At 42.1% G+C, this 17,316-nt stretch overlaps 1 protein-coding gene across 2 annotated transcripts in view; it reads right to left on the bottom strand.

The window, feature by feature from the left end:
- Positions 1 to 17,316, bottom strand: part of PRPF19 (pre-mRNA processing factor 19) — a 294,523-nt gene that overhangs the window by 132,183 nt on the left and 145,024 nt on the right. For both annotated transcript variants that reach the window (XM_089689866.1, XM_089689867.1), the window contains one exon: positions 9,666 to 9,741. In XM_089689866.1, coding sequence (XP_089545992.1) covers positions 9,666 to 9,741 — 76 coding nt within the window. The remainder of the gene's footprint in view (positions 1 to 9,665; positions 9,742 to 17,316) is intronic.

The following is a 17,316-nucleotide window of genomic DNA, read 5'->3' as shown; positions in this document are numbered from 1 at the left end:
GAAATATACTGTCTAGGATCAGGAGAGACTACCACCCTTAAATACTTAAATGTAGACACTACTTGGATGTGTTGTGCACAGACCGGGAGGGGGAGGTCTACAGGATCCACGGGCATCAACACCGATTTATGCCAATTCATTTTAAAGCCGGAGAATCTACCAAAACATTAAATAAAAGGGACACAACAGCATCTAAGTATGTGGAAGTATCGCCCAAATATAACAGTGTAAAGGGATATCTTTTCCGAGAGAACACCCCTTTTAAAACCGATGATGTCTGAAGATTGTCGCACCAAAATCGTGAAACCAAAAAGTTATAACGCCAAAGCGAACAAAAGGGGAGAGAGAGGGCAGCCCTGTCTCGTCCCCCTCTGCAGTCTGAATGAATCTGACAAATCCCCGTTAACCCTGATTCGGGCACTAGGGGCCGCATAGAGAAGATGCATCCATCTAATGAAGTTGGAGCCAAAGCCGAATCTAGACAATACTTTCCACAGATAAGGTGATTCCACGCTATCAAATGCCTTAGCCACATACAAAGATAAAATTGCCCTCCCCCACGATTGTCCACTGGAATTTTCGAAATTAAAAAAAAAAAAGGTCTGCGAATATTATTAGCCGTTGCTCTAGAAGGAATAAACCCCAACTGATCTTTATGCATGATATTACCAATGATCCGCACCAGTCTAGTAGCTAGAACCCGGGCCAGCAATTTAGCATCCGTATTCCGAAAGGAAAGACCTCATGGCCACATTAACTAATGCAGGAGAGAAAGTCAAATGCCATGCAGTCCCAGAACTTTGATGGGCAACAACTTCTCCTGTTAAGATCAAGTGCCCTCACAGAAAGGAGATGCAGGAGAGGGGGTGAAAGACTTTCAACTATCAGGAGCAACAAGATAGCCACCAATCCAGACATTGAGGTGTGCTGGGGCGTGAGGACAGTAGACAGTTCAAAGGAAGCATCTCCCTTTTCCATGCCATCCTTCCCAACGGTCAGGAAATGAAATTGAGCAAGGGGAAAAGCCCCAAATGAGACCATTATTTTTTCCCCAAGACCCTCATTCAACAGGCAAATTAAGGGATTTTACAGCTTCCTGGGGGAATGCACAGGGCAAGACTTTCTGTCCTGGAGAGATAAAACTCTTGCTTGCTCCTGGACTGAAGCATCCAGGAGCAAACCCAAATATTCCAACAACAATCAAGCTGGAAACCATGCAAATGTAGGAAAGTCCTGCAAAACCTCTCCAGAATGTGTACCTAAAGAGGCACACTGTTCTCCCAAACAGCACCAGAATGTTCTATTATAAGCTATCTGGGTCTGTGGTAGACCCAGCAATCAAACCAGGATCTTGGTAAACACTCTTGGTGTTAAGGACAGGCTGAAGTGCCACCTCAACTTTGGAAACCTTTGTGAGGTTTGGTGAGATTGGGAAATACAAGCACGTAACTACTGCTTCCACTGCTGCCAGGAATCTCCCAGCTGGAGTAAGGCCACCACAGAACCTATTAAACACTCTGTGTCATGGGTTGAGACCGATTCCATTTGGACTTTCAGACCTGGAGGAACCTACTGAGAATTGCTGAGGTCCGGAATGGGATTAACATTTCTTAATGGTTTTGGAACATAAAGAGGTTTGAGTAGAACCTGCAAAACTTATCTTCCCCTTGATCTGGAAGGGTCACTCCCTGAGAAAAAAGGCGATTGAGAATTTGCAATGTCCCTCCCACCCGCATGGGGTTGCCCCTTCACTGAAAAAAAAAAAAGAAGGCTCAGGCTCCAATTTTTTTTTTCCATAATGCTCAGGAGCCTAGGACTTCCTACCAAACTGGGACTAAAGTCCTGACTTAGAAGTCAAGGCCTGAGATCAGTGAGAAAAAGGGGGTTGCAGAACAAATAGGAGCAGCAGATTGTTGCATTGTGTGTTTGTTCTTGGTCGTAAGGTAAAAGAGAACCCTTACTGCACAAATACTACTCTAAGCAAATCTCTTCAGTGAACCATTTGCCTATAAAACATCCTTAAAAGGATAAGTTCACCTTCAGGAACATGTATGTTCCACATGTTTTTAGGGTGGAAGACGTAACCACTGCTGCAGCCTCTCCCTGACCCACCGCCTCTAGTGAAAGCTAGCTGGGGATCTTCCCCTTGAATGCACTGTCACAATTTGTTTTAAAACACTGCTGTGCAGGGCTCTGGCCACCTGGTCACATCATTCCTTCAGAGTTCTCTTAATAGGAGAACTACAAGTACCAACCGCCTTTGCGGCTGTCGGCTTGTAGTAGTTCTCAAATGAACTGCCAGGGAGCTGTTGAGTGCTTTAGGTAGTTCATGGTTCGTTCCTGTCAGTGCATAACTACCTGTTCGTTCAAGTTACGAACAAACAGCCTACACAGTTTGCAGGAGTCTTGCATTGCACCAGTGATCTGCCAATCGTGGGTGCAATGCTTTACAGACTTCTAGTAACAAAAATACAAATAATAAATGCACTTTTTTTTACCTGCAAAAAGATGTGATTATACACACCAATTGTTTTTTTGAATATATATTTTTATTACAAAAAAGTGAAAAAAAAAATATGCAACGGCTACCACAATCCCAGAGATGAATCTTTTGAGAAGATGACTCGGTAAGCAGCAGCTTCAAATTGCTGTGCACTCCTTCTGCAAGATACGGTGCAGCGCTAAAAGACTAAAAATATAGAACTCTAAAAAATATATATAAATATAAACAAAATAAATGTGAAATATAAGAGATCCTACAGGGATCTATTACAAAGTGCCATATATCCTCCCTCTGTCATGCCCTGACCTGGCCACTACTGCATACAACGACTCACTGTCAGCTGCCCTTGACTCCCTGGCACCCCTAACCACACGTAGCATTAGACCCCGATCGCTTCAACCCTGGCAAAACGACCACACGATTATGGCGCAAAACCAGATCCCCTCCCGCGTTCTCCCTCTATAAAGCCGCCTACCTCGCCTACACCACTTCCCTCCACGCCGCCAAGCAAGCCTATTTCATAACCCTTATCAACACCCTCTCCACCTGTCCTCGTCGGCTCTTCTCCACTTTCAAATCCTTGCTCTCTCCCCCCCACCCCCACCCAGCACCTCACTCACTGCCCACGAGATTGCCACTCACTTCCAAAACAAGATTGACGCAATCCGTAAGGACATTGTCAACTCACAATCCACCTCTCCACCCAGCCTCCCGCCCTCCCTCAACCGCTCAACCCCCCCCTCCCCTGACCTCATAGTCGCACTACCCCCCACTATACCTAACGCCCCGCACATCATCACCCCCAACATTCCGCTCCTTCAGCCCAACTAACCCTGAGGAGGTCTCTAAGGTCTTCACTGAAGCCCGCCTCACCACCTGCCCCCTGGACCCTATCCCCTCACAGCTCCTCCAGTCACCCCCCCTCCATCATTCGCTCCCTCACCCACATCTTCAATCTCTCTCTCTCCACCAGCACCTTCCCCTCCCCTCTAAAGCACGCACACATCACCCCCATACTCAAAAAACCCTCCCTTGACCCCACTAACCTTAACAACCTTAGACCCATCTCCTTGTTGCCCTTCACTTCCAAGCTCCTTGAGCGCCTGGTTTACAATCGCCTAAGCGCCCACCTCACTGATAACAACCTCCTAGACCCCCTACAGTCTGGCTTCCGCCCCCTGCACTCCACCGAAACCGCCCTACTTAAAATCACCAATGACCTGCTAACCGCCAAAGCCAATGGCCACTATTCTATCCTCCTGCTCCTCGACCTCTCTGTGGCCTTCGACACTGTTGACCACCCTCTCCTCCTTGCAAAAACTGCACTCCCTTCGCATCAAGGACGCTGCTCTCTCCTGGTTCGCCTCCTACCTTTCCCAACGCTCCTTCAGTGTCACCTACAACACTGCCACCTCCCCCTCCCTCCCCCTCTCTGTCGGGGTGCCCCAAGGCTCTGTCCTCGGGCCCCTCCTCTTCTCCATCTATACCTCCTCCCTTGGCAAACTTATTCACTCCCACGGCTTCAATTACCACCTCTATGCCGACGACACCCAAATTTACCTCTCCACCCCCCACCTCACTCACTGCCCATATCGCCCACCACCTAAACGACATATCAAACTGGATGTCGCTCCATTTCCTCAAACTTAACCTATCCAAAACTGAGCTCCTGGTCTTCCCCCCACCCCGTGCCCCCCCCCATCCTCTCCATCACTACTAACAACGCCACCATCTCTCCCACCCCACGCGCTAAAGTCATGGGTGTCACCCTGGACTCCCACCTCTCCTTCCTACCCCACATCCAACTGCTATCCAGATCTTGCAGGCTCCACCTCCGCAACATCTCCAAGATACGCACATTCCTCACCCCAGACACCACCAAACAACTCGTACATTGCCTCATCATCTCACGCCTGGACTATTGCAATTCCCTTCTCACTGGCCTACCCAAACGAACGCTATCCCCACTCCAGTCGATCCTAAACTCAGCAGCTAGACTCATCCACCTCACCAAGCGCTCCACATCTGCCTCTCCCCTCTGCCAATCCCTTCATTGGCTCCCGATTGCCCAACGCATCAAATTCAAACTGCTAACTCTGACCTACAAAGCCATTCACAATGCCGCCCCGAACTACATAACTGACCTGATACCCAAATACTACCCTACCCGTGCCCTCCGCTCCTCACAGGACCTCCTACTCTCTAGCTCCCTGGTCTCCTCCTCCCACGCCCGATTGCAGGACTTCTCCAGGACTTCCCCCATCCTCTGGAACTCCCTACCCCAATCCATCAGACTGTCACCTACCCTCCTCACCTTCAGGCGCACCCTGAAAACCCTCCTCTTCAGGGAAGCTTACCCCAACCTCACCTAACACCCGACCTCACCTAACATCCTAACCTCCTCCACTCCTCCCACCACTCCATCCCCCACAGCCATCTCCTCCTGTACCACCTTCCCCTCCCTCCTAGATTGTAAGCTTGAAAGAATGTAGTGTATTGTTACAGTCTTGTCTCGTGTTCTGTCCCCCTTGCTACTGTACAGCGCTGAGCATACCCTTTGGCGCTATATAAATACTGTATAATAATAATAGTGCAAATAGTGAAGTAAACAAAGAGGTCCTAAAATAGACCTTTATACAAAGTGGAAAACAACAAACTTCCCAATTCCAAAATGGGATAATTCTCATACACCAAACGTGTAAAAAAGTGGATCCCAATAATGGGATAATCGCACATTAAATGCCAAAGTGACAAGTGCTCAAAAACGCAAAATATTCAATAAATCCATAGATATGAAAAATAAATATGAAAAATAAACAATGGAAAAAAAAAAAAATATATATACACATATATACACACACACACACACACACACACACACACACACACACAATGAATAAACAATCATAAAAGTCCGATAAAGTCCAAAAAAGTGCAGAAAAAAAATCCCCCACATCTAAGGGGCTTCGCTAATCAATGGACGTGAAGAAATGGTGCCGTGTGGTGTGCGCAACAAATAAATCCTACAATGGCTGAAATGCCCCCTCACCTCCTTTAAATGACCCTATGGGCCAATGCGCCTTTTGGATCACACCAGGATCCTACACGGTTAAGACCTCCTTGCTATCCGACCTCCAAAAAGGGCTCCACAAACAGCATAAGGATGCTCCCTTTCCTGGATAGGTTGGTAGATGACCTTATAGCAGGGTGTACCAAGATATCCTGAAGAAGTCACGTGGGATACGTGATGCAACGCGTCGATACACGGTATTTTTTTCTGCACATTTTTTGGACTTTGAATAAACAATCATAAAAGTTCAATAGAGTGTGTGTGTATTTTATATATATATATATATATATATATATATATATATATATATATATATATATATATATATATATATATATATATATATATATATATATATATATACACACACACACATATACATATATATCCCCCCCCCCCCATCTTTTCCATTGTTTATTTTTCAAATCTATGGATTTAAGGAGTATTGTATGAGTTTTTGATGAGCACTTGTCACTTTAGCATTTGATGTACGATTATCCCATTATTGGGATCCGTTTTTTTTTTACACATTTGGTGTGTGAGAATTATCCCACTTTGGGATTGGGAAGTTTGTTGTTTTCCACTTTGTATAAGGGTCCATTTTAGGACCTATTTGTTTACTTCACTATTTGCACTATATGGCACTTTGTAATAGATCCCTGTAGGATCTCTTATATTTCACATTTCGTTTATATATATTTTTAGTCTTTTTATCATATAGTCTTACCATATGATAATTTATGTTGTTTATGTACACTTTTGGGTAAGGGGTTTGGGTGCAATCAGCTTTTACATTGGTTTTAGGTGTTTATTAAGCGCAGGAGGAACAGTTACTTATTTTACTCCTGCAAGAATTATACAAAGGCCTTCTGAGTTAAACTCTGACCCTGGGAGTTCGCAGATGCAAAGTCCTCTAAGGAGTCTTCCATTACCCATCCCTGTACAGTTGTCTGCTTCTGCATTTTCTCCCAAATTATTCCTCTGTAAATGAGGAGGGGGAGGACAGGGAGAATATCTATATATTTGCAACATCCATGGTCCAAGCCAACTAGAACAGAGGGAGTTGGAGTAGAATCCTCACTAACGCAGGTGACAAATCCTCCCAGCCACAAAAACTGGAGCAAGGGACCACTGAGGTAGTGGAGGTACCCTTCTGTCTGCCCCTGTATTTTCCTCCCATAGGCCCCCCCCCCCCAAATGAGTATGGGAGGAGGAAATAGATTCCTCTGCAATCACACAGGAATTGGAGGAAAAAATACCACAAAGGTTAAAAGGAGTCAGAATGCCAAAGGAACACATTGTCCCCATGGAATTGTGGCATGATGGGCTAGATCTAAGATGTTCTTTCCCATCCCTCCACAATATCCTCTCCTGTCAGCCGTCCAGTTGAGATAAGGCTTGCTGACCCATATAGTGGGATCTACATTGATACGTTAGTCCTGGTAAGCTAAGAAGGGGCACTGTGCAAAGTCAGCACCAGTGTGCTGGTTACCTTAGGTGATCACCACCCAGGTTTCAAGTGCCCACCATCATCAGCATGAGGGAAGAGTATGTGTGCGTGCCACCCCAGATACCTGCTGTGATTAGCAGCATCCATATGGATGACTGGAGAGAGCCTGTGGGGACTAAACATCGCTGGCTGTGTACAGTGTTTGAAGCTCCTCTATGACTCTGGCTGCTGACAGGGACTGGCACCATCTTAAGCGAACCATGATGGCGGTTGCTCACCTTCCCAAAGGAAGTAGGTAGATGGCCTCCACCAGGAGCTCTGCCTCATCTCTGACAACACGTTGCAGCATGCCACATGCGTTCACGGCCTAGCTTCCAGTGAAAGTGGGGAGCTTCCTAGAATGACATCAACAATCTTCAGGGCTGCCCTGAACACAGCTATGTACATGTACATGAACACAGCTATGTACATGTACATGAACACAGCTATGTACTATCTCCAGGACAATACTTCCCAAGAAGGGGGGGTAAGCGGCACCTAATCCAAAAAATCAGCAGGGCTACCATGGGGCACATCACCCATCCACAGCATGCTCATACAGCCTTCATGGACTTTCTGGGGTCCCACTACGTTGGACTTGTAGAGCACCCTGCCAGAAACACCAGGCAAGAAGATATTGCACAAAGTTCCGTATGTGCAGGGTCCAGTGCCAGATGGCAACATTACAGTTTGTCCCCGTGTCACATTCACCACATCAAGTCCTATGCAGGGTCCAAGTACCATCTTCTTGAGCATCAGCCATAGGTATGGATCTGCGTAGACCATTCCCCTAATGCTCCTGGTGAAAATGTTGAGAATCTGAGAATTCGGCCAATGTGGTGTACCTTCTCCAATGCTCATGTGGCCTGCAATATATCGGCAGGACCACACAGACTCTTCAGGTGAAAATGATAAGCAAATGCCAATATCCTTAATGGGTTCAAACGACCGTCTTTTTAAACATTAGGTCAAGTTTTATAATAAAGACCCATCAGGCATTAAAATCATCATCAGATGATAATATGCCACACTAGAGAGAGAGTAACATTATGTGAGAAATTTCATGTTTGGAAACCTGGTGGATCTTTAACATGAAAACATACTCTTTATGGTCTCAATGTGAACCGAGAGCTAAAATGTTTTCTAAATATAGATAATGGTTAAGTCTTACAAATTATGTTTTGGGTATATGGCTCTGTTCCTATATATACAGTCATGGCCAAAGATACTGGAACCCCTGCATTTCTGTCAAATACACCACTTCGCCCAGAAAATTGTTGCAATTACAAATGTTTTGGCATTCTCAAGTTTATTTCTTATGTTTTTATTGGTATGACACAAAGTGGAGAAACAAAAAGCCAAATCTGACACATTCCATGCAAAACTCAAAAAAAAAACAAAAACAAAATAACCCCTCCAAAATCCATTTTTGGGGTTTTGCATGGAATGTGTCAGATTTGGCTTTTTGTTTCTTCACTTTTTTTGTGTCATACCAATAAAAAAAATAAACATGAGAATGCCTAAACATTTGTAATTGCATCAATATTTTGGGCGAAGTGGTGCATTAATGGAGGGTTGCCTATATTTCTGGCCATGACTGTAAGTGATGCCATTTGCATTGTTGTAAACAAGATGGTTTCTCTTCTTCTCCTTGAATTTTAAAGTAAAACTATTGGAAAAAGTTTTTTGTTATTTTGGATAGAGCAAGAGAGGGTTAGAACCTTTGTCAGATAATTTTATGCCATCTGTGTCCCATTTCAGAGATTTCCCTTTGCTTCCTGTCCCATAACCAAACAGGAAGTGAGAGAAAATCCCCACAAATTAAGGAAATCCCTTGAGGACCCCCAGGCCACCAGAACTAGTGTCCCCATTTGAAGATTTCCCCTCTACTACTTTTCTGGGGACAACCCAAAATGTATGGTTTACTTTTACTTTCATTGATAATGGTAAACAGGGCAAATAGACAGGATGAATCTCCTAATGGTGGCACAGACAGCAATAAAAACTGACAGGCGTTCTAATCCCTCTCCACTCTATCCAAAACGAAAAAAAGTACAAGAAGTTTTGCTTTTAGTTATACTTTAATACCATATTAATTATTATCAACATTTGTATATTCGTTTATTTCATTACCCATGAGATCTCATTTTCTGTTCACGATTATCTGGTTATTCTACCACTTTACAAAACTCTGGTTCATAATGCAGCAAAAGATTTCACCTGATACATGCTTGTTTGGACATTTTCACACACTAGATTATATAACTGTTTACTGTATATTAGATATTCACTACGATGTTGGTGCGGTGATCTATTATAGCATATAAGCAATTGATATATTTAAAGATAACGCAGCATTATTGTCTTCCAAAGCAAGTTTGTGACCTGTCCACAAATAGAAAACTCAGTTTAAAAAAACAAAAAACAAAAAAAAAAAAGATACAGCAATAAAAGACATGCAAATCTTAGCAAAGATGCTACTTTTTCTATTTGAAGGACATCCATTTCAACACACTAAATTAACATACTAAAGTAGCTGATCTGTTTAAAGCTAGTTGATACTGAAACAAAAAGGAAACTCGGGAAAGAACAAAATTCCTCACCAGTAAGAGTTTTATTTGTGTCTGTTGAACATAAATCCAAAGCCAAAATTCCAGGAACGCTGGCACTGTGGAGCCCCTGGATATAAAAAAAAAAAAAAAAAGGACACAGTGAATACAGTATTAAGCCATGTGGGTATATTAAAGAATTATAGAATTCATTTGTAGGTCTCTAACAATCCTTCATTGACCCTAAATGTTTAAAATAAACATATTTTTGTACTTGCTTTAATTTTTACCCCTCTATTGGGGGGGAATGTCCTGACCTCTAAGATGATATGCTGAATTAAATCCAGTGTATCAAACAGTGAACAAAATGATGTAAGGGTGATCATCTCTAGAATCATAACTATAGCAACAGAAGTACAACATTATGGTAAGGATCTGGGGTACTTTATTAACTACTGAAAAAAAAGGTTTAAAAGCTACACAACTCAAATTTTTCTCCCAAAAATCACTGGGGGTAGTGTCTGAACTCTGCAACATCTAAAACATGTCTCAAATGAGAAAAAAATATGCCAATAGGGTCTTCCAGTTAAAAGGATGAAGGGAGAACCCCTGTGACACTATTTGTAAATAAAGACAATACAGAAGAGATGCCTTGGTGTAGAACTGCAGGCTGAACTCTCCATACAAGGAAAGAGGGGACCTGACACATTTGGATGGTATCTCATTCTGCAGCACTCTGGTGTGAAAGTTATTGAAGGGAATTGCCTCAAATGAAGATACTGTTAGCTCCTGAACCTGCATGCAACTCTATAAAACATAGATGTGCTACGTCCCGATGAAAAACGTGTAGTCCTAATAGTTGAAGCTTCACCAGAAGCAGAAAGGCCTTTGATAACCTGTTGTCATGAGCAGGCAAAAAACTTCCATATCAGGGCTTCATGTTCTTAAACAAATAATGGGTGGGAACTGTACTGAGAGCACTGGCAATTGACCACAAAGCGAGTTCTGACAAAGACGTCCGGCTATGACAAAGAATGAGTGTCTTTTGAAATGCATTACCTCCCCCCTGAGGCAGTGATTGCTGTGCTGGACACCAGCAATGGGCGGTCTGAGTTCCCTGATATGCCGTCCAGGGAGCAAGATTAGCTGATGCTTTACTACGTGATGGTACCTCTATCTTGTTGGATTCACCATTTGTGCAGATTGTCAAGAACTTTATGTGTGAGCGTGCCATTTTATTTTATTGAATACATTTTTAGTATATTGCTAATGAGGATCCTGTACTGCTGTTCTTTTGTTTCTTAAGCAGCACCCATATCTCTTTTGGTAACTGCAGGATCCTCTGGTTGTCTGGCTTCAGAGCCAAACATCCAGAGGATCCTGCAGCTACCAGAAGAGATCTGGACTTACATTCTACACTCTTGGCACGCATAAGTTTGGACACTGAAAAGGTGGGACCTGTAGTGCATTGGACTGGTTTGTGGACATGCACTGTACTGGATTACATTTTGGACACCCAAGAGGCTTGTAAACTGCAGTCAATAGCAATGTTTTTACCCTCAAATGCATATGGACACAACTCTGCCAATCGCCCATTGGTCCCTCAAATAAACCATGCAGCAGGGAGCCCAAAACCTGATACCAATCAGAGAAGACGTTAACGCAGCCCTCAATTCGCAAGACCCTCCAACAGCTGAAAAACCCAAAATTTGCCATCCATGCAAAATATAATCTTTCACACCCTGTTAATGTTGGGTGGTCTCACGGATCTCTGAAGGTACAGGCATCTGCTGGGCAATTACTATACTTCTGATTCACATGTACACAAATTCCTGTTCTAGGGTTGATAGGTTTCATTCGAATAATGCAACTAACAAAAATGTTTGAAAAGGAGACCTGGTTATATTGGATTATGCACCTGTATTAGTTCATTGGTTCATACAGTGAATATTGGCATCGAACACAACACAGAAAAGGGAGCAATTCAAAAAACCTGTAAGTGGCACTCTGCAAAATTCCCATGGGCAACAAGCTTAAAAGGCTAAAAATCAAACCTATGTTTCTTACAGCCAAAGTTAAAAAAAGCTATAAATAAAAGAGCTTTGATTAAATATAAAAATGAAGGAACGCCATAATCAATTAACCTCCCTGGCGGTCTGATTATGTCAATATTTTTGAATGTCAAAGCGGCACATTGTTTTGCATGGAAATGTGTTGATTTATATTGTAGGCCTGTAATTCTTAGGAATAACTCCCTTAAATCTGTCCAAACAAGAGCCTAGAAAACATCCCGGGTATGATAAAGTTTGAAATAGGAAATCATAAATTATAATAAAAAATAATATAATACATTTAATTCAATAATGTAATCAAACCAAAAACACTGAAATTTGAAATAGAGCACCAAGTTCGCACATCACTGAGCTCAGTCGCAGAATCGTCACTGTGGTCACTTTCAGTGTCTTATGATGAATTTCCCCACGAATCACTATCGCTCAATTCTGCAAGTGATTCTAATTCACGATCACTGTTTTCTAGATGGTCTAAAACCGCTTTTGACCTAAAAAAGGGGTGTTTTGGATGTCATGGATGTTCTCAAGTTTCCAGGTAGAAAAAAATGGTAAAAATGCAGGCAGGGCACTGGACAAAGCACTAGGGAGAAAACTGAGGTGAAATGGTTTGACACAGTAATGTAATCCTAACAGATTACAATGAATTGTGTGTATGTCATGTTTTGTTTACTTTTTTGAATCTCCCGCCGGTTCCACCCTTCTGCATCGCAGAGCTCGAAGGGAAGGGAACCCAGAATATGGGTGCCAGCATCAGCCGGAGGACACAGTGGGAGGACATCGGGGTATCGCAAGGACAAGGTAAGTTACACTACAGTGTAATCCCAAGTGTGGCTCGGAGTTACTGCTTTTGGTAATGAAAATTAACCCTGAGCCACTCTCGGGATTACTGCCAGGGAGGTTAAACATTACAAAGAATATAACAGAATATGTAAAAAGGAAATCAATGCCGCAAAAACTGAAAATGAACGACAGATTGCAAAAGATAGCAGGACAAACCCCTAAAAATTTTTCAAATATATTAATAGTATAAAGGTCAGGACCGAGCAAGAAGGCCCTTTACAAATTACTCTAGAGCGGGTGACTGGGGACAAAGAGAAGGCAAATTTATTAAATACCTTCTCCAGCTCTGTGTATACAAAGGAGCATGGGGGAGCTCTTATCTACAATGGGCATGGCATTGACACAGCCCCAGATGATCCACATTGGCACACAACTGATATGATCCAGAAATATTTAGACAGAAAAAAAAGTGAATATAGCACCTTGAATGGATGGCATAAACTCACGAGTCCTTAAAGAATTGATCTCTATTATTTCAAAGCCATTGTTTCTTATTTTTAGGGACTCTTCAAAGCGGAGCTCCACCCAAAAGAGGAAGTTCTGCTTTAAAGACTGGTCCCCTGCTCCCCATTAAGGATTGGCCCCTTTGGGGGGGTGGGATTCAGAATTTGACCCCCCCCCCACTTCCACTCCGATCACCTAGGCAATTGGAAATGGAAGGTGTCCTCCCTTCCTCCCACTGCATAGTCTTTTGGGGCTCGTGACAAGTCCCAAAAGCCTACAGGACCATTCAGGAAGTGCAGCGCTACTCGCACATGCGCAGTGGGTACCCGGCTGTGAAGCTGCCATAGCTGGGTGCCCACACTGAAGATGCCGGCGCCCAGGGAGAGAAGACGGCTGGTAAAACGGGCTGCAGGGGACACACCGCGGGACCGAGGGACAGGTGAGTGGGTGTTTTTTAAAAGTCAGCAGCTACAGTTTTTGTAGCTGCTGACTTTTATTTTTTGACAGCGTGAGTGGAGTACCGCTTTAATGACTGGCATAGTACCGCTGGATTGGCTAAGGCCAAAGGGGTGCCTGTATTTAAAAAAGGGATCAAAATCTTTACCAAGTAAATATAGACCTAATTAACTTCTATAATTGGGAAGATACTGGAGAGTTTAATAAAAGACCACATAGATGAGTTTTTGCTGGGAAAAAATATTTTAAGCAACAGACAGCATGGATTCATGAAAGACAGAAGTTGTCAAACAAATCTGATTTCTTTTTATGAGGAGGTGAGCAAAACCTTGGACAGAGGGGTGGTGGTGGATGTGGTATACTAGGATTTTGCAAAAGCGTTTGACACAGTTCCCCAGACATGGCTAATGTGTAAGGTAAAGTCTACTGGCTTGAGGAAAAAAAAAAATGGTATGCAAAATGGATAGAAAATTGGCTAAAAGATCGTATTCAGAGAGTAGTGGTTAATGATTCAAACTCTGAATGGTCTAGGGTCATCAGTGGTGTACCCAAAGGTTCAACGTTAGTACCCTTACTTTTTAATATATTTATAAACGATATAGGGTCTGGGATTAAAAATACTGTTTTAGTCTTTGCAGATGACACCAAGCTTTGCAGTGGGATAATTTTCTTACAGGATGTCTCCAACTTACAAGCTGTCCTCAATGAACGGTTTAATTAGGCAACTATGTGGCAAATGAGGTTTTATGTTTTTTTTTTTTTTAATTTAAATATTTATTAAATTTTTCATGTTAATACAAAAACTCAAACAGGGAAGTAATTCTCATACAAGTATACATTTATAACATTTCTGTCTTTCCCTTACTTAAAACTCTTTTCTTTCCCATCCCACTACCCCTCCCTCCCAGCCCTCTTCCCCCTCTGCAGACTCTTTCCCATTCTATTCTCTTGAGGCTTTTTAATGTTATGTTAACATCCTAGTTTATGTTTTCTTATATTTCTCTTTCAATCCTGCTCTTTCCCACTTTTCCCATCTCCTTAGATACACTCCCAATCTGTCTTCCTGCATATGATATGATCTTTCCATTCTACCTATCTGGTTTACTCTGTTAATCCAGTCCACCTCCTTCGGTACCTCGACTTTCCGCCAAAACTTGGGTATCAACCCTTTCGCTGCATTCAAGAAGTACCAAATACCTGAATCTTTATATTTATTTACAGATGTCTCCACAACGTGTAGGAGACACGTCGTTGGATCTAATCCTATGTCAATTTCCGTTATTTCTTTAATCAACTTGACTATTGTCTTCCAAAAAGCCTGGATTTTCGGACATTCCCACCATATGTGAAACACCGTGCCTATATCTCCACATCCTCTCCAACACATATTTGAACTTTCCCCATTCATCTTGTGTTCAACACTTGGTGTGATGTGCCATCGTGTCACAAACTTATAATTAACCTCCACCTCTCTCATACTAACATTATCGTGTATCAATCTAAACATCTTTCTCTGTCTATCCTCATCAAACTCAACTCCCATATCTCTTTCCCATTTTGTCATAAAATTTAACTTTGTGTTTGTGTCTAATTCTGTGAGAATTCTATACACTTTTGAAACACCGTGCTTCCCATCCCTTTGTGTCTCCAACAACCTTTCAAACATATTCCACTCCTGTTTTATTCTCAAAGGTTTCGGTAGTTTTCCAATAAAACTTTTCAATTGATGGTATTTCCACTCATCCATTCTAAAAAAAATGTCTCCCTTCTTCTCTATTAACTCTTTAAGTGATCTCAATTCCCCCTCCACCAATACATCTCTCAATTGGGTATCTTCCTTTCTGAACCATCTCCCCGAAATCTTGTTCTTTCCCGGAGGAAAGTACTCAGAATTCGTGAGAGGCATTAATGTTGAATTAAATTCCCATTTCATATTTTTATGTAAATTGTCCCATACCCTAAAGACATTTAAAGTGTAAATACTTATGCTTTCTTTGGTTCCCCTAAACTGTGGTGGGACCCATATCATCTGACTCAATCCAATTCCACTAAGCTCATTCTCTATTGTTACCCAACTTTTCCCCTTATGGTTAAATGTCCAGTCATATATTCTTGCCAAAACCACTGCTTTATAATATCTCTTGACATCTGGTAAACCCAATCCCCCTTTCTCTTTAGTCCTACTCAATGTTTCATATGCTATTCTAGGTTTTTTATTCTTCCATATGTATCTTGTTAACATTTTTTTAATTATCTTAAAGAAGGCTTCTGGAATTTTAATTGGTACCATTTGAAATCTATACAGTATTTTAGGCATAATTACCATTTTGACTAAGTTTATACGTCCTATCCAGGATGGATTTCCTCCTTCTAGTCTTTTTAAATCTTCCCTGATCTCATTAATCAAAGAGATATAATTTACTCTATACAAATGCTTGGATGAGGCAGTGATTTTTATTCCTAGGTATTTTATCTCTTTTTCTCTCCAAATAAAGGGGAATTCTTTTTGTAATTTTTCTTTTTCATTCTTTGATATATTAATATTCAGGATCTCTGTTTTCGTTGGGTTAATTTTTAAATTTGATAGTTCACCGTACTCCTTCAGAATCTTCATTATATTTGGGAGAGTTATTCTGGGATTCCCCACATAGAACAATAAATCGTCCGCAAAGGCCGCTACTCTATGTTCTATGGATTCTATCTGAATTCCCTTTACAGATCCACTATTTCTTATTATTGACAGCAGAGGTTCGAGTGACAATACATATAGCAGGGGAGACAGAGGACAGCCCTGTCTTGTACCATTTGACATTCCAATGGGTTCTGATCTCTCCCCATTTACCGTGATGATTGCAGTAGGCTCCCTATATAGTTTACTTATCCACTCTCGCATTCTATCTCCTAACCCCAGCACTTTTAAGTTGTCCATCATAAAGCCCCAGTCCACTCTATCAAATGCCTTCTCCGCATCAATTGACAAGAGCACCACCGGGGCTTTCCCTCTTCTACTCTTCTGAATAAGCATCAGGGTTCTCAAGCCATTATCTCTACCTTCTCTCCCCGGTACAAAGCCCACCTGATCTCCGTGGATCCATTCAGGCATCAGATCTCTCAACCTGTTTGCTAACACCTTTGCATACAGTTTAGTGTCTGTGTTCAATAATGAGATCGGTCTATAGCTGGAGCACTGCGATGGGTCCTTTCCCTCCTTGTGAATAAGTACTACATGTGCCTGTAGGGATTCTCTCCTCATTTCCATCCCACCTCCCAGTGCATTCATATATTTCTCCAGTTTGGGTAACAATACTTCACTAAATTTCTTATAGTACCCAACTGTATAGCCATCCGGACCTGGACTTTTTCCCCCTCCTGTACTTCTTAATGCTATTTTAATTTCTTCCTGGGAGATTTCTACGTCTAGGGAGTTCAACTGTGCTTCACTTAGTTTTGGTAATCCCGCCTTTTTTTAAGTATGTCATCTTTTTTTCCTTAATTCCCTCTTGGATTTCCTTTAGAGGGTCTTGGGGGCTAATATTATATAACTTTTTATAATACTCCGTAAACACTTTAATAATCTCTTTATTTGAGTGGGCCAGCTCCCCCTTTGAACTTTTTATCTTTTCTATATAATTCCTATTTTTCTTTTTATTCAAAGCTCTCATTAAATATCTTCCTGGTCTGTCTCCCCATCTATACCTCTCGTTCAAAACCCTGTTGTATACTCTTCTCTTCTCCTCATCCATCAACCTCTCTAACTCCTCTTTTTTATCCAGTAAGTTCTGTCTCGTATCTTTTGTTATTTTCTTCTTATGGATCTGCTCCAAGTCTAATATTTCTTTTAAGAGCCCACTGACCTTCTCTCTTCTTTCCTTTTTCTTCCTTGCTCCAGCCGC

Source organism: Staurois parvus, unplaced genomic scaffold (genome assembly GCF_062004578.1).
Source record: "Staurois parvus isolate SC_StPar_1 unplaced genomic scaffold, SC_StPar_1.0 ptg000502l, whole genome shotgun sequence".
Lineage (NCBI taxonomy): Eukaryota > Metazoa > Chordata > Amphibia > Anura > Ranidae > Staurois > Staurois parvus.
The sequence above is the reverse complement of the archived record's forward strand: the minus strand, read 5'-3'. Positions and strand labels throughout refer to the sequence as shown.